Here is a 22092-nt window from a genome sequence, read left to right on the forward strand (position 1 = left end):
CTTGAGAACTTCCTTACAACCAATTTTGGTAGAGAGGCATTCTCTGTGATGTTTGCAGTTGAGAGAGCTCACCGCATCCCTGCCCGCCCTCCTCCCCAAGGAGCTCCGCCGCGTACTCTGATAGCGAAATTCCTAAATTTCAAAGATCGCGACAAGATTCTCCGCCTGACTAGAGAGAAGGGGAATATCCCCCATGCCAACGTTCATGTGGCCGTCTTCCCAGACTTCTCCAATGAGGTGCAGCGGCAACGGTCCAGGTTCCAGGAGGTTAAACGTCGCCTCCGTACTCTACACCTCAAGTATGCCATGTTATATCCTGCGAAGCTCCGTGTGGAATGTGACGGCCGAACCCATTTCTTCGAAGACCCCGAACTGGCATCCACCTGGATTGATCAGAGGGATCGCCGGGCCTGAATGTGCCATGCTGTCTGAAAGCTGTGAGTGCTCTAACCCCCTCTTCCGCTCCTCTCCTATACCCGCAATGCTGTTTGACTTTCATCTACGGTCTATCCCCTTAATGAACACAGTGCGGATCTGTGTATTCTGGCAGAGCGGGGGGACAATAATGGCAACCCCTCCCCCCCCCCCTTTTTTTTTTTTTTTTTTTTTTTTCCTTTTCCTTTTTATATATACCACCCCGGATTTTGCAATATTCCGGCCGCATTCGGGTGATTTTGATCCATTATCCTCACTTTCTCCGCGCCTGAAAGAGACTGGCTGAAGACCACGTGCTGACCGATGTTGTGGATTTCTGCTATACCTTGACTATTTCTCCGTTGGCAAACGGGACCTCTCCCTGTATGACTGTAATGGTGCCACACTGTTGTGGCTCCTGCACCCCATGCGCTTCTCAGAGAAGGAGTCGCCCCCCTAGGATTTTTGTGAACTTTGTCCGTTTACTGGACTGTTTTCTGTTCCTCTTCTTTTTTTTTCTTTTTATAATGGGTATCTATGCTCCCTTAAAATTAAGTCCCTTGCCTCCAATGGGCCTTGCCCGTTTTATGTCCCCCGTTGATACCTGGTTGTGGGATACTATGTTCGTGCCGAGTTGGGGAGGCAGTGGACTGGGAGGGATGGGAAATGTTGTGGGTATTTGTTTTTCTATGCCAACCTATCTACAAATGTTTTGTTATGCTATAGGTACTATGTTGTTGTCACATGTGCACTATAGATATTGGCTGATACAGAGGTTTCCACCAATGGCTCTGTCCATGTCTGCTCGGCTGGTCCTGGTCCATCTGCGGTTCATTATGCACGCCCTATATCCGCCATGAGCTCCCTAAAATTTCTGACGTGGAATGCCAGGGGCATGCGCAATAAGATTAAGCGCACCGCCGTTCTGACATTCCTTAAATCTCAGCGTGCTGATGTCATCGCACTGGTTGAGACTCATGTTACGGGTCACTTACAATCCTCTTTGAAAAAGCCTTGGATAGGCTGGGCCTATCATGCTACTCACACTTCGTATTCCAGAGGGGTCTCGGTCCTGGTTGCAAAAAGGGTCCCATTTGATTTACTGTCACTTCAGACGGACCAGCAGGGCAGATATGTGTTTATACACGCCACCGTTAATGGATCCCCCATCCTGATACTAGCTTGCTATGTCCCCCCCCCATACAATTCACTTGTCATTAGTGAGGGTCTTGCCTTTATGACTCAATATCCCTCCGTACCAGCGGTGTGGATGGGAGACTTTAATATGACTCTCACTCCTGCCCTGGACCGTATGGGTGCACCAGACCCTCCCTCTGACTCGCCAGCCCACACTAGGCTATACCGCATGCTGACCGACTTTGCTATTGTTGACACTTGGCGCCACAGACACCCACACGCTAAAGCCTTCTCATGCTTCTCGGCCAGTCACAATACTATGTCGCGTATAGATTTTATTTTAATTTCAAGGTCCCTAACACCGAAACTAGGGGATGTGGGCTTTGCTCCGAGAATACTTTCGGATCACACTCCATACTGGATTACGCTCCAGCTCCTGAGCGTCTCACCTGCTCCTCCTTGGCGGCTCAACCCGTTTTGGCTGACGGCCCTGAGGGACCAGGAAGACATCCCCACTGAACTACAATATTACTTCACGGCTAACGGGCACTCAGCTGCTTATGACATGGTCTGGGAGATGTTTAAACTGCATGCCCGCTCCCTCCTTTCCACGCGCATCAATAGAGTCAAAAGGTCATCTAAACTTATTCTGCAACAGGCTGCGGAACATCTACAGGTGCTGGAGGAGGCGTTCCATCGGGACCCTTCGCCCAACACCGCCAATAATCTTAGGATACAGACGCGACAGGTTTCCCAGTTGCACATTGAGAAAGCTAAGCAGCGCATCTTCTTTTGTAGGCAGAGGGTGTTTGAGTACGGTGAGCGATCGGGCAAACTACTTGCATACCTGGCCCATCTGGATGCGCATCCCCCTGTGGTAGTGTCGTTGTTAGATCCGCGGGGGAACGATATCACCGATCCGCAACTAGTGGCGGAGGAATTTGGGAAGTTCTACCGTGCACTTTACACCTCCCGGGTCACCCACTCTCCCCAAGACACCAGGGACTACCTGGAGGGAGTTGCATTTCCCAGACTGGCTGATGAACAGCTTGAACTGTTAGAAGCCCCTATTACTATAGAAGATATCTCTGTGGCTATCTCCTGCCTGGCAGCGTCCAAGGCCCCAGGATTAGATGGCTTACCACTTGAATTCTACGCCACTTACTCTGAAACCCTTATCCCTAAACTTTATGACTTATACAAATTTATCTTTGATACAGGTACCCTACCCCCCTCTATGAGAGAGGCCCAAATTGTAGTAATCCCTAAGCCTGGCAAGGACCCTAAATACCCAGAATCGTATAGACCTATCTCTCTGCTCCAAGTTGATATTAAGATATTAGCTAAGATCCTAGCCTCCCGCCTCAACCAAGTCATTCTGTCCCTAGTCCACCCAGATCAGACAGGCTTTATGCCAGGGAAAAATACAGCAATGAACATTCGTCGTCTATTTATGAATATTCAGGGATCCCACGATGACATCGGGTCGAGGGTCGTGGTGGCTCTGGATGCCGCTAAGGCCTTTGACTCTGTGGAGTGGAACTACTTATGGGAGTGCCTTTCGAGATTTGGATTTGGCCCCAATTTTATTCGTTGGGTTCAACTCCTATACCAATCCCCCAAGGCCAGGGTGTTTGTGAATGGTTGGTTATCGGACCAATTTCCCCTTGAGAGGGGGACCCGACAGGGCTGTCCTCTTTCCCCCATGCTGTATGCACTGGCGGTGGAGCCGTTGGCCATCATGATTCGGGCAGATGCTAATATCCGCGGCCTTAAGATTGGTAACCTGGAAGAGAAGATCGGGCTGTATGCCGATGATACCCTCCTATACCTGGCAGACTCGGGTCCTTCCCTGTGCGCTGCCCTTCATTCTATAGAATGTATCGGCGGCCATTCGGGTTTGCGTATTAACTGGTCCAAATCTCAGATCCTTCCCATTGACCATTTCCCCCCTCCGTTCACGTCTCCACCTCTGAGTCTCCCAAGGGTCTCCTCGATTAAGTACCTTGGGGTGCAGGTGACCAGGTCGCTCACAGACTACACACTCCTTAACATTGAACCTCTATGTACCCTGATCAAGACTAAGACACAGAATTGGGCCAGACTACCACTGGGGGTTATGGGACGCATTAATTTGGTTAAAATGATACTTTTACCAAAGATACTCTATCTCGTGTGGCATGCCCCCCTATATATACCACAAAAATTTTTCAAAACGATTGAGTCTATTCTTAACTCATTTATATGGGGACACAGCAGACATAAATTATCCTGGAAGCTCCTGAAAAACCCGACAACGCTGGGAGGAGCTGCTCTTCCAGACTTTCAGGAGTACTACCTTGCCTCACAATTATCCCATTTTTATTATTTCGATAAAAGCGAACTACAACGATATCAGGCACTAATCTGTGGGCATCCTGACAATCCAGCCCACACCCCCCTTCAGGCAGTACTCAGGGCCCCCTTGACGGGTTGCTCCCCCCGTCATAACGCAGACATGCTGACACATCACCGGAGGGTGTGGGGGGTGGCACTGAAAAAACTTGGGATCCCACGGGTCCACTCCCACACGCCTCTCTGGTTCAACATGCACCTACCTGAACTGCTGTCCATTCCAGATCCTGTGGTGTGGATACGCCATGGGATCTTATATATTTATCAGGTCATGACTAATATGGGAATAAAAACGTTTCAAATGCTCAAAGACGAATTTTCCCTCCCTAACTGTCTCCTTTTTAGATACCTGCAGCTCCGCCATGCCATACAAACCCAATTTATTAGCTCTAACCCATCCTTGGCAGTCCCCTCTATAGTAGATACAGTTACGGGTACTGAGCCAGCTAAATTAATCTCCACCTTGTACTCCGCTATCCGTCTCCCTGGTGTCATGGCCTTGGCCTATGCTGCTAAGGCCGGATGGGAGGTGGACGTTGGGCTTATTGCGGATGAGGATTGGGATGACATTCTGGGGGATGTGAAATATGTATCCCCCCGGCTGTCAGATCGCCTCACGCAGCTGTATATCATACACAGGACATATCTAACTCCCCAGAAGATAGCACGTTTCAAGCCCATGTACAATCCGGGATGCCGTCAATGTGGTCATACCCCGGGCTCCCTTTATCACCTTCTATGGACCTGTCCCACTATTCAAGCATACTGGATGCAAGTGATACGATTCCTGCACGACCAGATGGGTTCACCTGCTACCCTAGACCCCAAAATGTGCCTGCTCGGTCTGATGCCTAGCTTAGAAGCTGATAAATCTCTTCGCACCTTTTTGCATGAGACCCTATTCCTGGCAAGGAAAGCGGTGGCTAGAAGGTGGATGCAGGCCCTGCCCCCCACAATCCAGTGTTGGAAAAAAGAGGTAAATGATACTCTTCCATATAAGAAGCTGATTTATGTGCATAGGGGGTGTTCACCTAAATACGAAAAGGTCTGGGGTAGATGGTTGGCAGATGGTGAAACGTGTACTTGATATACTCACCCTTCATCCTCTCCTTTCCCTCCCCCCTTTTTCTTTTTTTTTTTTTTTCTCTCCTCTCCCCTCCCTCTCTGTCTCTCCCTTCTTCCTTTGTTTTTTTTTTATATATACATATATACTATGTGATGGCTCTACCTCTTGTGGGTAGTTTGTTTTATGCTACACGGTTACTGTAATGTATCTATATATGTGCTATTGTTTTGGCCATGTTGGCCTCCGTCAATTTATGTACCAAGCATTTGTACCTCAATAAAGTTGGCTTTTTCAATTAAAAAAAGGATGTCCGACCAGGATACAGTCAGACAACGCCACGGCTGTGGCGTACATAAATCACCAAGGGGGAACAAGAAGCTCAGCCGCTGCTCGAGAGGTCGCTCTCATACTTTGGTGGGCAGAGCGACACGTTCCGGCTCTGTCAGCCATTTACATCCCGGGGTGGAAAATTGGCAGGCGGACTATCTGAGTCGTCAGATGCAGGACCCAGGAGAATGGGCGTTGCATCCAGAGATATTCAGGCTGCTGTACCTGAAATGGGGCACACCAGATGTGGATCTATTTGCCTCCAGTCTCAATCGGAAGGTGCAGAGATTCGTGTCCAGGACAAGAGATCCGTGGGCAGACGCGTCAGACGCGCTGGTGGCTCCGTGGGATCAGTACCAGCTGATCTACGCCTTTCCTCCACTAAAACTGTTGCCACGTCTGCTTCGCAGAGTGGAAGCCGAGGGGATCCGAGTAATCTTGGTTGCCCCAGATTGGCCCCAGCGGCCCTGGTACGCAGACCTGGTGCGTCTGGTGGCAGACGCTCCCTGGCGACTGCCACTGCGAGAGGACCTCCTATCTCAAGGTCCAATCTTTCACCCTGCTTTACCATCTCTGGCTTTAACGGCATGGCTATTGGGAGCCAGGTGCTGAGGAACCGGGGTCTGACGGACTCGGTGATTCCAACTATGCTGAGGACCCGGAAATCTTCTTCACGGAAGATATACCTTCATACCTGGAAGGCCTACATCTCCAGGTGTGTAAGGCGGCGACCTGGTCGTCTGTCCATACGTTTACCAAGTTCTACAAGGTAGAAGGTAGGCTGATGCCTGTTTTGGCCGCAAAGTTTTGCAGGCGGCCGTGTAGTTGCAATTTAGACTGCTTCCTGGTTTTTCGATAAAAACGCAGTACTGTTTGTTAATGCACTGTTGCATTACTTCCGCAAAAAGGTTGCGGTGTTGGGGATCTCTCCTGTTGAGAATGCCCGGTTATGCCGGTGTGTTTTTCCGTACACTGCTGTTTTTTGTGGGTTTAGTTTCATTAGTTCCCACTTGCCATGGTGGATGAAGTTTTAATGCTGATTTTCCCACCCCTTGTTTGGCATTGCTTGGGGACATCCCATTTAGTTAGAGAGGAGCTGTGTCGGTCAGTGAATATAAGAGAAAATAGGATTTTTGTACTCGCCGTAAAATCCTTTTCTCTGTAATTCACCGACCAACACAGCACCCACCCCTCCTTTTCTCTACGTTGTACTGCATGTTGACGTACTGAGTTCTGCCTGGGAGCAGGGAGAGTTGTTAGCACAGGGTCCGCCTCCCAGGACGGGACTAAAGTTCTGTGTATTGTGTTACAATTTTTGCCTAGTTCTCTAATGGCAGGCTAACAAACCCATTTAGTTACAGAGAGGAGCTGTGTCAGTGGGTGAATTATAGAGAAAAGGATTTTACGGTGACTACAAAAATCCTATTTTTTTTTCGTTCAGCCCACTGGGTTGACCTGAAATAAACTAGCAGCGTGTACCAGACTTTAGATATGAGAAAATACTTTGGTAACAATTGTCAGAGGTGGGATTTACCCTTTCTGCATGGAGATTCCCTCTCAATTGTGGCTTTGTTTCTGGGCCACAAAATGAGAAATAATCCTTTCAGTGGGGACTTGAGCACCTGACAGAGAGACAGTTTACTTTCTTCATCAATTCAAAATTTTACACATCTGTCTTTTATTTTCACTTTAAATGATTGCAGTCATGAGCGAAACAAAGAAGCTGCTATTCCTAATCTTTCCTTGTAAAACTGCAAATTTTTATGCTGGTGCTGAGCAAGTATACTGAAACATTTCTAAGACTTATCTGATCTATATACTTGGTGGTAGTCAATGACTCTGAACTTAAAGGCTCCATGCCCACAGGACACTCAAAAAAGTAATTCTGGACGTCGGATTGCTGCCTCTATTCAAAATTGATGGTTCTCCATGGGAGCACATTGATTTGAATAGAAGTTGCACCAGAAGTCGGATCATGATGTGTGCTGAGGATGTTGAAAGGGAAGCCCCCAGCCAAAATGATAAAAAAATTGGCGTGGGGTTGCCCTCCTCAACGATACCAGAACCTTTGGTCTGGTGTGGATTTTAAGGGGAGCCCCCACGCCAAAAAAAATATGGCGTGGATCCCGCCCAAAATCCACACCAAACTCTTATCTAAGCATGCAGCCCAGCAGGTCAGGATAAAGGGGGGGCAAGCGAGTGCCCCCCCTCATGGACCATACCAGGCCACGTGCCCTCAACGTGGGGGGCTTTGGGGCACCCACCCCAAAGCACCGTGTCCCCATGTTGATAAGGTCCTCTTCCAGACAACCCTGGGCGTTGGTTGCGGGCGGGGGCTTATCGGAATCTGGAAGTCCCCTTTAAGAAGGGGGCCCCCAAATCCCGGCCCCCCACCCTATGTAAATGAGTATGGGGTACATTGTACCCCTACCTATTCACCTAAAAAAAAGTGTCAAAAACAAACACACTACACAGGTTTTTGTAGTATTTTATTAAAGCAGCTCTGGCTCTTCTCCCTCTTCTGGTGACGTGTTCTCCTCTCTCCAGTTCTTCTCCCCTCTGCGCTGTCCTCTCTCTCCGCTATCTTCTGCTCTTTTGCAGGGTATTCTCCCCTCTCCGGTGTATTTGTTTTTGTTTTTTTTGTTTTTTTTAGGTGAATGGGTAGGGGTATACTCATTCACATAGGGTGGGGGCCCCCTTCTTAAATGGGGCTTCCAGTGTACGATAAGCACCCATCCGTAGACCCTGACAGCCAACAGCCAGGGTTGTCGGAAAGGGGGGGGGACCCCACGCCATTATTTATTTTTCATTTTGGTGGGGGGGGGGGGGTTCCTCTTCAACACCCTCAGCACACAAGTCACACTGCAATCATGATCCGACTTCTGGTGCGACTTCTATTCAAATCAATGGGCTCCTATAGGGAACCATTGATTTTGAATAGAGGCAGAGAAACGCCTGACGAGGCTTAACGCTCTGTTTACAGCGTTAAACCACGCTTAACATATTTTACCAGTGGCGTTTTTTGGAATGCTCTTGAACGCGATCTTGGGGTGTTCTGACAACAGCCCATAAACTCCACTGCTGATAAAAGCTAAACAACGTCCATGTGTGCATGGACACATAGGATAACAGTGGAGTTTATGGGCTGTTAAAAAAAACGCCCAAACACCAAAAAACTGACGTTTTTGAGCTCTAGTGTGCATGAAGCCAAGAAGCTAGTGGGTCAGCCTAACAGCCAAGAAACTAGCCTTTTTGGACAAAAGTTGGCAATGGCAGAGGACAGAAGAGCTATAGAAGAAATGTTCTTCCCTGAGCAACCAGTCAGCCCATGCTTAAAAAATTACTTATGAAAGTTGAATGTTTAAATCTGATTAGTTGCTGTATTTGGGCACTTCAGACAATTTATTTCCAGTGTTTTAGTAAACGAGGTCTGTGGCTTAATACAGTAATAATACATAATACAGTAATGTTTAAAATAAGAATTGCTACCTAAGCTGGGTACAGGTTTTCCAGATACAGATATGCTTTCTAGTACTGATTAAAAGGTGTATTTTCACTTTTAACCACTTCAATACCAGACACATACCCCACTTCCTGCCCAAGCCAATTTTCAGCTTTCTGCGCTGTCGCTGTTTAAATGACAATTGCGCGGTCATGCTACACTGTACCCAAAAATATTTTTTTATCATTTTGTTACCACAAATAGAGCTTTCTTTTGGTGGTATTTGATGACCTGTGCGCTTTTTTTTTTTTTTTTGCTAAATAAAAAGACCGAAAATTTTGAAAAAAAATAAAATGTGTTTCTGTTAAAATTTTTTGTAAATAAGTATGTTTTCTCCTTCACCAATGGGCACTAAGGTGGCACCGTTGAGGTGGCACTGACGATGGGCACTGGTAGGCGGCACTGATGGGTGGCACTGATATGCAGCACTGATGGGCATTGATAGGTGGCACTCATGGGCACTCATGGGCAACACTGATTGGCACTGAAAGGCTGAAAAGATGGGTACTTATGGGTGGCACTGATAGGCGGCACTGATGGGCATTGATATGCGGCACTGATAGGCATCCCTGGTGGCACTGGCAGTGGTAGGCATTGTGAGTGGACAATGATTGGCAGCTGCCTGGGCATTGATTGGCAGCTGCCATGGCACAGATTTGCATTTCCCTGCTAGTCTAGGGGGCTCCGTCAGAGGCTCTTTACTGAGATCGGTTTGTCAGACTGACACACCACACCACCCATTGCCGTGATGCGCATCCCCACGGGCGCGTGGCGGCTGTTATCCTGCTGAACGTCATATGACGCCCAGTCAGGATAACGCAACCACCGCTCGGCCATCATTTTGCTATAGGCCGGCGGGAAGTGGTTAAACACTAGTCCTGACTATCATCTTATTAAGGGGGCCTTTTACATGACCCTTCACTGATGAAGGGGCTGCTCTTGGACCCCTGAAAACGTAAATTGCTTCTTTTTGGGTTGTAGCCCTACTTTTAAAAAGCTAAAGCTGTATCAGGATCTGTGAGCAGTGGTGTGATGCTTCAATTTCAATTTTTGCTACATTACACTACAAGCCAAGGAACCTGGAGATCCTCTGGAGTGTATAAGCTGCCTGCCTGGGAACCAGGTCACTTACAGTAACATCAATGCTTTCAGATAACGATACCGGCAAGTTAACCCTTCAGGTCCAGCACTATCTTTTCACTTTCCTCAACCATAGACCTAAGTTGACTGCTGTCTGCAAATTTTTTGTCAATTAAGAAAATCTCATGTCTCTGTAGCAAACGGACTCTTTGAAGGTTTCAGAGGAAAGACCTTGAACAGACAGGTGGAAAAACCTGTCCCTATTTAAAATTGAACTTCCCCATAATAAATGTGGTCAGGAATAGGTATCTATGCCACTCCCCCACCCATCTGCATTGAAATAAATGTGCAGGGCTGGTAGAGCCAAATTTATGTAGCTTGGAACATTTTTTCATTTTTTTTTTTTTTGGTATGAGGAGAGGACAGAGCCAGAACCTATTTAATTGGTCTAAACAAAAGTAAAAGAGTCCATTATAGTGGCAGAACCGGGAAGTTGGAGCATAGATCATGCTGCCTGACATCTGAGATGTACAGTATAAGAGAGGATTTGGGTGATTCAGCCTTCCAGCATCTGCTAAAGAGGTGGCAGACATGGGCGTCCGCAGAACTTTTTCCAGGGGGGGGCATAATTTTAGGATCACCCATGCACCGCCCCTTTTCGACAATGTCATTATCACATTATCATGGTCAGAGACTGCAGACATAGTACAATCCCTAGGATGAGTAATGGATAATGGCCAACAGGCCCTCTTAATAGACCCAGCGAAACTACAGCAGTGATCCCTCTGGCTGGATGATCGCTCACTCTGGGTTCCACCGCGGGCGACTCTGGTCAGTAATGTAGCATGTCTTTACCCTGGCAGTGGCTCAGTCTCTCTCTCTCTCTCTCTCTCTCTCTCTCTCTCTGGCGGTGTTGGGCAGCGTGGCTCTCTCTGGTGGCGTTGGACAGCATGACTTTCTCTGGTGACGCTGGGCAGCGTGGCTCTCTCTCTCGCCTTTGCCCTGCACACTCCTCGTACTTTTTCCTGTCGCACTCTCTCCCTCAGCTTTTTTCCAGGCTGCAGTCTCTCAATCTTTTCCTCGATTGAGCTGTAGCCTCCTCCCTGTAGAAAACAGGGCCACCAATCTTTGGGACTACATGTCCCATGATGCTCTCCTCTCCTAGTCTCCTTTGATTGGCCTTCCGTTATGGCCAATAGGGAAGCAACAGAGCAGGCAGAAAGCTGGGCGAGGAGCCTGGTGAGAGCCGTCATCTCTTCTTCCTGACAGGAGAAGGGGGGGGGGGTGACCAGGGAAAACCTGATAGCCCACAGCTCACCATTCTCTTGTCACAGCACCACTGAATTCTCTGCTGGACTGAGCAGGGAAAAGAGCCCACAGTCACACTACACGGATAGGGGGGCTTGACAGCGCCTTGATGGTGTCACCCTCTGGGGGGTTGCACATGGGTGTGGGCTGCCCGCACCCCGATAGCGAATTTAAGATCTGATCCCTGATTCCAGGGGGGGGCACTTGACCCCCCTTGCCCCTACCTGCGGACGCCCATGGTGGCAGACAGATATCTGCTGGACAACAGCAATGGGGGTGGGGCATCAATCAAATAAATTAGGCCTTATTGGCTGTTTTATTGTCAGATTTCTTCTCCTAAAATCTTCCTACCTCCCTACCTGTGTCCTGAACCCCATTCTGTATGCATTTACATAAAATGACAGTCTTATAGAGCTAACCTTTTTTTATGGAGTCCTTTGCAGTGTTTAGAAGATTTGTTGCCTGCTTTGTCAAGTTATCTTGTAAACTCCTATGTGCAGGCTTAGTTTGGGGGAAATGTTATTTCTTATTAATGATGCTTTCAATTTGTGATTCATTAGTCTGGCAGCTCATAATTCTGTCTGTAAATGGCAGCCTGCTACTGACCATAGTTGTTCACCATGTAGACATAGGCACTAAATACAGTATAAGCCTGGAGATGGAAAAAACCTTGCTTGTCCAGTCCCTAAACCTGTGCCTGTCAAATAATTGCAGTCAGGTCAAGAATGTCAACCTCAGGCATTAAGAGGCACTAATCATCTTAAGGTACATTTTCCATTTTGGATGTTGATGATGGGTGTGTTTGACAGTGGGGGCCCAGTGCTCATACAAGGCTATGTACCGTATATACTCGAGTATAGGCCGACCCGAATATAAGCCGAGGCCCCCAATTTACCCCCAAAAAAACTGGCAAACTTATTGACTCGTGTATAAGCCGAGGGTAAGACATGCCTGTCCATCCCTGTGTGTGTGTCCGTCCATCCCTGTGTGTCCGTCCATCCCTGTGTGTCCGTCCATCCCTGTGTGTCCGTCCATCCATCCCTGTGTGTGTGTGTCTCCATCCATCCATCCATCCCTGTGTGTGTGTGTGTGTGTGTGTGTGTGTGTGTGTGTGTGTGTGTGTGTGTGTGTGTGTCCAGCCTACCTGTGTCCTGAGCCTTTGTCCCGAGCCTCCGTCCCGTGCCGAGCCTCCTTGCCTCCGTGCCTCGCCGCCGTGCCTCGCCGCCATGCCTTGCCTCCGGTCCCGTCCCGTCCCGTCCCGTGCCGTGCCGTCCTGTGCCTTGCCTCCGTCCCGTGCCCTCTTCGTTCGTCGGCGGCCATTGTAAAATTCAAAAGCTGCGCCGCCGCCTTCGCCTGTGATAGGCGGAACACTGAATTTCCCAGCAGCCTGTGTTCCGCCTATCACAGACGTCGTATCATCCTCGTCCGTAGTACGAGGATGATACGAAGTCCGTGATAGGCGGAACACAGGCTGCTGGGAAATTCAGTGTTCCGCCTATCACAGGCGAAGGGGGAGCCGGAGGCGCGGCTTTTGAATCAGAATGGCCGCTGTCTGTCTGCTCGACACGCTGATCGAGCGGGCAGACAGCGATGACTCGAGTATAAGCCGAGGGGGGCACTTTCAGCCTCAAAAAAGAGGCTGAAAATCTCGGCTTATACTCGAGTATATACGGTAGTTATCTCCCTGTCCACTTTCCAAGGGAGATATCTGTCCCTGGCCATTCTATGTCGAGTTACATATATTTTCTACAATATTGGGTTAGTAAAAATAAAAAGGGATTCTTATTCATACCTATTAGCAATCCATCAGAACTGAAGGAATTTTTTTTAAAATATGGATCACACCCTAATTGTTTCTGTTTTTAATGATTCATCTGTGTTATCTGTTCTTTTGTGATGTATTGTGTGCAGGGGTCTACACAAAAAACAGGAACTTTCGTTTATACAAATCCTCTAAACTGGGGAAAAACGCTGTGCTTGAATTGGCTGAAGACAACAAGTTTTCTTGCAGGCCTCCGAAGCATCTGTCAGCCGAAGAGCACATTTTCCTCAGCTCTTTAATTAGCAATGTGAGGTAAAGTCAAGTCCTTTTTTTGACAATTGTCACCGCGTTTATTTCATGAGCCTTATGCATAGCAGCCAGTCTGATGGCCTCTTCTCATTTTCATTCTGCACTTAAAACAATATATGCTTTTTATACATCTCTTTTAGTCACTTTATAATCACTTTTCTTTAAAGTCGGCCTGTCACCACAGGGTCACTTTTACAAACTAAGCTACCTTTAAAGGACACATTTATATGCTTACCTTTTCAGCAGCTCGTGCTTTGAAAAGCCACCGCTGCAACTATTCTGCACTTCCAGGTGTGCGAAATGCTTGCTCCAGTTCTGGCTGCTGTGGTTCCATCTCCTGGCTCCTATGTCATTACAGGACTATGTACATCACTATAGGAGCTGGTAGAAGGAATTACAGCAGCCAGTGCGGAGAGCATGGGCAACCAAAATGTAAAATTTAAGTGCTTCTTTTTAAGGTGGCTAGTTTTGTAAAATTGACCCTAGGATAGGGTCACGTTATGCCAATATTTCAAGTTTAGCTAGGTACTATGGAGTTCTGTCACAGTCTTTTTTTTTTTTTATCTCTGGGGACACTAGCAGTGCCATTTCTGCAATTGATTTGCCAGCTCTGTGCAAACTTTGTCAATTTAAATAGGGTCTCATTCTGATTTTCTTTTTTTTTATCTGCCTTGCTTTACAGAATCCAGCTGGAGTGAGACCCTGTGGGTTGGGAGGGGTAGAGGCACAGACAGGTTCCATGGTTGGGGGGTGGGGATACTCCAGGCATTCTAGAAGTAAAGGTATGATTCACAAGCATGCTAGAAGTAAGGATGTGAATCAGTAAGCTAACATTCCTTCATAAGTGAAAGTGAAAATATCAGTTGTGGAACGGTTGACTCTTAGAATTGCATTAAAACAGAATTCCAACCAACCAGCGAAATACAAAAAGTTAAAATTGAATATAGAAGTTGCTTTACTTCTTAAAGAATTTGTATTTCTGTCCATTCAGTTTAGGATTTACACAGCTCAGCTATAATACTAGGTCACTTTTCTACCTCCTCCTTGTGATTGGACAGTGAGGAAGTCGCAGAATATCACCTGTCTACTCACACTGCTCTCCCCTCCTGTCCATGTTCCTTGTCAACACTTGTTCATGTAGCACATCTCAATGGCTCATAGTACTGCCCCTTCCTCTCCCAATGTGAATGCAACTGTGCTAGGGTTTCCAGGTAAACGTTGGGTCAGTACAATAGCTATGTTTAGAAGCACATTTATTTATATTTTGATTATTGCCTAAAGCAGTTGTAAACCCATATTTTTTTTTTTCTAAAATTAAAAACAGGTTTATACTTACCTGCTCTGTGCAAAGATATTACACAGAGCGGCCCGAAGCTTCTCTTCTGGGGTCCCCTGCTGGTGTTTTATGCTCCTTCCCTTTTGTAGGTGCCCCCAAAGCACACAGCTCTCGAGCTGGGCTGTGTGTGCTCATAGACACACACAGCATGGCTAGGTCCATAATTTACTAGAGAAAGAGAAATTTGCAGAGAAAGCATTAAGATAAAAACCCTTTGGCCTTTAGAACAACTTTAATTGCATTTATTGATTCACTTTTATGTATTTGCCTTTAAGTAATCCTGTATTCTGTATATTTTCACTTTCACGTCAAAATTTATCATACAGAGCAATAAAGTAGGCTGTATTATGTCTTGCTTAGCTAATGATTTGTGTGGTGTGATATTACAGCAAGTTCCTCCAGGTCTTAACTGGAACATTCTTGGAAAATTATTGTGGTTTAGTTGTTAAGAGCTCTACCAATAGGCTTTTTATTACAATCACAATCAGAAGCACACAAACAGGGTGATCTGTTCACTACAAAATTTGTATTAACTGTCCATTTCTTTAAAGCTGAACTCTAGATTTTGTTACACTTTACATAGTTTGAGCCAAGCTGGCCAAAACGAACTATCCCCCTCGCTAACGCGTAAGGCCACTGGGTCTGCTGTATAAACTGTATGTAGCTGAGGCTGCATACAGCGTACCGCACTGTGTACATACAGTTTATTCCGCACATCCAGTGGTCTTGCATGTTCATGAGGGACATAGGGGTTGATTTACTAAAACTGGAGAATGCAAAATCTGGTGCAGCCCTGCATGGGAGCCAATTGGCTTCTAACTTCAGCTTCTTCAATTAAGCTTTGACAAAAAAAAAACTCGAAGCTGATGCACCACATTTTGCACTTTCTCTAGTTTTAGTAAATCAACTCCACTGTTCATTGTGGCCAGCTTGGTGGTGATGTAAAGTGTACCAAAAGCTGGAGTTCAGCTTTACCAATGTTCTTATATAAAAACAGAATTTAATTCAAATACTTACCATAATTTTCCTTTCCTGACGAGCTCCATGGCTGCACAGCTGTGGGGAGGACCCGCCCACCCCCTACATAATTAGGACTTAACTATACACTTTTCACTCACCTCAGCCTCAGTGTTCTGTAATTCATACTACTTAACTGGGAAAGCATTGTGCTCCTATGGAACGCGTCAAGAAAGGAAAATTATGGTAAGTATTTTAATAAAATTTTCAGTTTTCCTGATGGCTCCATGTTAGCACAGCTGGGAATTAACTAGCCACACACGGGAGGGTAATGCTTGGGAAAAAAAATGTAATCTATACTGGAGACGGAAGCCAGAACACTCCTGCCAAAATCTACGGTAGTCAGAGCTGCTGGCTCCACACAATAGTGTGCCATGAGGTATGTATGTACGTCCATGTGGCTGCCTTGCAAATCGTCTCCAAGGACACTTGTCCTGCCGCTGCCCAGGAGGTAGAGACTCCCCTAATGGAATGCGCTGTGACCCCCCTCCAGAACAGGCAAACCCTTCGCTCTGTAGGCCAACGATATAGTCTTGACTAGCCACGAGGCGATCACCCTACCTAAAGTTCTCAGGCCCTTTCTAGCACCATTTGGGATGACAAAGATGGTCCGACTTTCTAAGTTTGGTCGTTGTGTCCACATAGGCTTTAGATGAAGACCCTGCATCGAGTGAATTTGGATTCTGAGAGTTCTCTGCAAGAAACATTGGGTGCATGATTTCTTGTGTCATATGAAAACTAGAGGCTACCTTCAGGGGACTAATCCCAGCACTGGCCTGAGCACCACTCTATCCAGGAAGAAAGAGAGGAAGGCTTCTTTAAACCCTGAGGCTGCTATCTCGGACACCGTTTTGGCTGAAGTTATTGCCACGACAAAGGCTGCCTTCAATAAGAAATGCCATAGTGAGACAGGAGAAACAAAGGTGTCTGAAGAAAGGAAATCCAAGATTGGAGGCAAGTCCCACTTTGGAAATCTTAGAGACCTTGGTGGCTCTGAAGAATCGGATCACCAACTTATCCAAGGCCCACTGGGTACCAGTGAAAGCCGAGATAGCAGACACGTGGGCCTTCAAAGTACTTGTGGACAGGCCTAGTTCCAATCCCGCCTGGAGAAATTCCAGTATGTGGCAGACGCTTGGAAAATCTGGCAAAAAGTCATGTCTGTATGCAAATTCCACAAACTTGTTCCAATTTCTGGTATAGGGATTGTTGGTACTGTCTTTCCTGGCTTTCATTAGGGTATGCATGACTCTGGCTGAGCAACCCAAACTAATTAGCCTTCGCCTTTCAAGACCCAGGCCGTCGGTTTCAGGTTTTCTGGGGCTGGGTGGCAAATTGGCGTCTGCATCAGCAGATCCGATGTTACTGGTAGAGGACGTGGTTCTCTGATTCTCAATGAGAGAAGCAGAGGATACCAAGGTCTCTTTGGCCAGTCCGGTACTACCGCCAGAAGGGACACCTTCTCCTACCGCAATCTGCGCAAAAAAAGGAGGATCAACGGGATCGGAGGGAAGGCATATGCTGTTCTGAAATTCCATTCCGCTGTTAAAGCATCTACCCCTGTCGCTTGTGGGTGTCTGGACTTGGCAAAGAACGGTGGTAGTTTGGTATTGGTCAGAGAGGCAGACAGGTCAACCTCTGGAAGGAAGGCCCGAAAAATTGGTGACAGGGCCCACTCGTTCTCCAAGTCCTCTCTGGACAGGTAGTCTGCTTGAGTGTTCAGATTACCGGGGACATATACTGCTGTTAGCAGCTGTAAGTTGGCAAATAATGATCGAGGACACCTCTCTGGGGAGAGCACTGCTGCGAGTGTCTCCCTGCCTGCCAATGTAAGCCACTGCAGTCACATTGTCTAGCTTCAAACGGATGGGTGCTTCTTGAATCTGACTCTTGAAAGCCAGGAGGGCCTGGAAGGCTGCCCTCAACTCCGGTATATTGGAAAGCCTGACAAGTCCAATGGCCTTGGACCCAGTGGTATTTCTATAGGACTCCCCAGCCCATTCCGCTGGGATCTGACTGGACTATTTGCCACCTTGTTGTGAATAGGAGTGGCACCGAAGAAGATTCTCCTGCCTCGATCATCAGTCATAGTTGACCCACATCTGGGCTGTGATCTGGATTCTCTGACCAAGATCCCCTGATCTCTCCATTGATCTAGGAGACCCATTTGGAAGAGACGTGAGTTCCATTGAGCCCATTTGACCATTGGAGTGGTTGAGATCATTATACCCAGAAGTCGCATGCATTGTTGGTACATACGCCTTCTTTCGAGCTTCTGGCATAGTCTTTAGGATACAGGACATCTTGTCTCTGGGTAATGCCACTGATCCCATCCGAATATCTATCTTTGCACCTAAGTACACCATAGATTGAGTCTGCACGAGGTGACTCTTTTCTTGATTGATCAGCCAGCCAAAGTTCTCTGTCAACAAGGTTGTCTTCCAGTGTGTCAGGAGCATGTCCTTGTCTTGGCTTAGGAGTAAAATGTTGTCCAAATAGTGGTCTATACGGATTCCCTGCAGTCGTAGGTGTGCCAGCAGGATCTTCGTGAATACCTTGGGAGATGTGCTCAGCCCAAAGGGCAGGCATACAAATTGATATTGACGTTGTCCTACTGCGAACCGAAGAAACCTCTGGTAGAACGGTGAGTGCAGCGTCCACTACCAGAGACTCCTCCAGAACTTTCACCTTCTCCGTTTTTAAATGGATACAGCTTTGCAAACGGATTATTGAATATCCTCTTGTCTAATTGCTTCCACTCATCATAGATCACTTCCTGGATCTCTTCCATGAAGGGAAAATTCAGCGCCTCCTCTTCATGTTTGCAAAATACTTCCTTTGCGTCTTCTGCGGTTCTTCTGCCGCATCTTCCCACAACAGGGTCTGCCTAATCTCTTTCACAAAAGTTTGGACTAAGTCGAAGTTGAATACATCATACTGGGTATCCTCCTCTTCAGCAGAAGATGCATCTGAAGCCGACGATGTTTGTGCCTCTGAGTTACCCTGAGCGGCCGGAAGTATTTGAGGTGAAAGGGAGCGAGAGGTAGAAGGAACTGGAGCAGTTTAAGCCTACGACTTCAGTGTTTCCTCAAACGCCTGTTTCATTAATGATACTAGTTCCATTTTATCAGGTTCCTGGCTCTTTGTCACTTCTTTGAAGCAATCCACACAAGCCGTCTTACCCACCATTGCCTTTTTTTAGGGCAAGCCCAGCAACCTCCTGGCTTGGGCTATTCATGATGCGAATCCCTGCGATGACACGAAGGAGAACGCCAACACCTTGAGGGAGCAGCACAAATAGGCATGAGGTATTAGTCTGCCAACCTAGGAGAATTTTAAAATGTATATATTCCTTGGTATCTCCCCTACCTTCTTTGCGAGTGCAGATCTTTAGAGGGGGTAGGCATTTTGATCCTGCTGAAATAAAAAATAAGACATGTTATGTCCTGCATAAAATGTTATAGCGGGTAATATTCAGGAATGAATCTTGCAATTTGCAAGGGTTACCTGAGGGGAGGGGTGTAGGAGGCACAGCCTTAGAGCACAGTCAGCTGTAATAGCAGATGGTTCTTCCCTTTCCTCTTAAAGTATGCAAAATGTTCTATGAGTTGAGGAGGGGAATCTTGTCCTTCATTTGTCTCTTCTCCACTCACAGGAAGTTTTGCAATCTTTGAAAAGAAAAAAAAATAGTGCAGCCTGCATTTTTTTTACTGTGCAAAGCTGTGGGGCATTATTAAGGTGTATTGGCATGCAGCGCACAAAACATGTACCATGCTTTACCACAACACAAGTAGTGTGAATGGGCCCTAAGAGCACTCATCTGTGGTTCAAGTATAGGAAATGATGAGTCTTGCTTGGATCCCGGTTATAAACCTCATCAGTGATGGAGACCTAGAGAGCATGCAAAGATATTTTGCACAATCGTGTATTAATCGCTATTTAAAAGAATGGGGGACCCTCTCTTATAGCGATCTATGATTGGCAGTGATCCTAACAGACCAATACAGTGATAGAATAAAATATGGGGGTGCTGTGATAGATGTATGGAAAAGGTACACATATACTAACAACTATTAAATCTTAAAGATTTACAGACAGCCTAAAAATCTTGTCATGTGCCAGCCCAAGTGACCGGAATGAAAGTAGTCGTGTCAGTTCTGGAGGATCCCTTATTTCAGGTATGGCTTAAATATTGGCACTCTTCCTTGTTTGCACATAACTATTACAAATAGATTTTACTACTGCAGCTGAAAAGTTGTCTTTCTAGTTCAACATGGCCACACCTAGCTGCAAGTTTATGCCCTTTAGTTATGGCATTTATTAACTGATTTTCACAGGCTTCAGACATCAGTCAGTGTCAGAAGGAGCTTAGTTAAATAATATGCTGGAGGAAAGCAATTTTTGTATTATACTGAATTAAAGAATATGAGAATCCTGCATTTTACAATAATGTTGGGGATATTGCAAGCATACAGCAATAATCTCTAGGTTTTGTGACATGAAAGTCAACTAATTGTTTTGTTTACATGTTATTATCAGTGATTAAGTTCTGCAAGCTGGGGGTTGTCGGAGGGCAGAGGCTGCTTGAGGTTGCTAGTGACATCTCGGAAGCCAGAAGTCGCCATCTTGACTGTTAAATGGTCAGAGCAGATGTCAATCAATCAAGGCTGGTTCACTGCACCAGATTGGATGAAGCACAACCCATTGTTCTCACAGGAGTGTGACTATGCTCCTGGGGCAATGGAAACTGGCACCCTATTAAAGAAAGAATTACAACTAGCAGAAATTGGCAGGATGAACAGTTTGTATTTTATTTTTCTAAAAATCCTTTAATTACTACATTTACAAGGGGGCTATTTACACCGTAATGGGGTTGCATACACCTAAGGCTGGTACACTGGTACACACTGGCTGAATATTGGGAAGTTCAACAGAAACCGACCAACATTTGACCAGTGTGTACAGCAGCCTGCCTGTCAGGAGCTGGCCAATGTGTGTTCTGACAGGGGAGGATCACTGTACTAACATTGAGGAGGTAGTACAGCAAGCTCCTCGCGAGCGCCTCAGTTCTTTTTTTATTTTTTCATTCAGCCCACTTAGTTGAATTGAAAAAACTGCCTGTGTATACCAGGCAACAAGGTCCTCATTGACAACACCTTGCCACCAATATTCCAGCTGAACTAGTTGTTTTAATACACTTTAATATGCATAGGATTTTACAAAATCACAGTAAGCTGTATGCTGTATTGTTCTAGACGTTGGTACAAACTTGTGTATGATTATAAAATGACAAGGCTAACTGCAGCATAAGCTACCGTGTTTCCCCGCAAATAGGACCGGGTCTTATATTAATGCATTAGGGCTTATTTTCAGGGGATGTCTTATCTATCCCCTGTCTACTCTCTCCCTCTGTCAGCTCAGGAGTCAGCATCTCTGTAATCCCCAAAATAAACCCTTAGTAAAGTCCTTGTAAAATCATTTAGTCCACTCTGTAAATGGATTATATAATGGCCAGTGTGTGTCTCTATGCAACAATGTGGAAAATACCCCTTTTTCAGTGCCGCTGGGCACTCACATGACCTGCCGTTTCTCTTCTTCCCTGCTCCGAGCACTGCAGAGGGAGGGGCCAGTGATGTCAGGAGAAGAGGAGGAGGCTCCAGCGGGTCAAATGAGCGCCTAGTGGCACTGTAAATAAGGTATTTTATACAATGTTACATAAAGACACACACTGGACATTATATAATCCATTTACAGCATGGATTACAAGATTTTACCTAGGGCTTATTTTTGGGGCAGGGCTTATATTACAGCCATCCTAGAAAATCGAGATTTTATTTTCGGGGAAACACGGTATCCGCCATTACTAATTGCTGCAGAAACTCCCTGCCCATATCCTACAATAAAGTGCCTGAGCTATCCATCAGCAGGCCTGGGTTTTTGGCACATAGGACAAGGGGGTATGTCCATACGATTTTACACTTATTATCTACTTAGGGTTGTAGGCAATGCTGAGGTAGTGGTGTCATTTTATTAAAGCGGGATTGCACTGTGGAAAAAAAATATTAAAAGCCAGCAGCTACAAATACTGCAGCTGCTGACTTTTAATAAATGGACACTCACCTGTCCCAGGGTCCAGCGATGCCGGCAGCCGAGGCCAATCGATTGCTCGGCTCTCGGCTGCTGCCACCACCATTCTAGGTGAGGGAATCAGGAAGTGAAGCGCTGCGGCTTCACTTCCCGGTTCCCTACTGCGCATGCGCGAGTCGCGCAGCGCAATAGGAATTGTCTGCGCTGTCTCTGGGACCCGTGTGTGTCCCAGCAGACAGCGCGCAGGGACAGGAAGAGGCATAGACTCCTGTGGGAGTCTATGCCCGGAAGTGGGTATAAATACCTGTCTTTGACAGGTATCTGCACCCCCTTCCCCCTGAAAGGTGCCAATT

At 46.6% G+C, this 22092-nt stretch overlaps 1 protein-coding gene across 3 annotated transcripts in view; it reads left to right on the top strand.

Annotated features, from left to right (window-relative positions):
* The window catches only part of PRIMPOL (primase and DNA directed polymerase), a 131468-nt gene that overhangs the window by 92811 nt on the left and 16565 nt on the right, over positions 1 to 22092 (top strand). For all 3 annotated transcript variants that reach the window (XM_077477298.1, XM_077477299.1, XM_077477297.1), the window contains 2 exons: positions 13140 to 13302; positions 19739 to 19830. In XM_077477298.1, coding sequence (XP_077333424.1) covers positions 13140 to 13302; positions 19739 to 19830 — 255 coding nt within the window. The remainder of the gene's footprint in view (positions 1 to 13139; positions 13303 to 19738; positions 19831 to 22092) is intronic.

The sequence above is a fragment of the Lithobates pipiens genome, unplaced genomic scaffold (assembly GCF_037356315.1).
Source record: "Lithobates pipiens isolate NorthernLeopardFrog02 unplaced genomic scaffold, aLitPip1_a1.2 Scaffold_13, whole genome shotgun sequence".
Classification (NCBI taxonomy): Eukaryota; Metazoa; Chordata; class Amphibia; order Anura; family Ranidae; genus Lithobates; species Lithobates pipiens.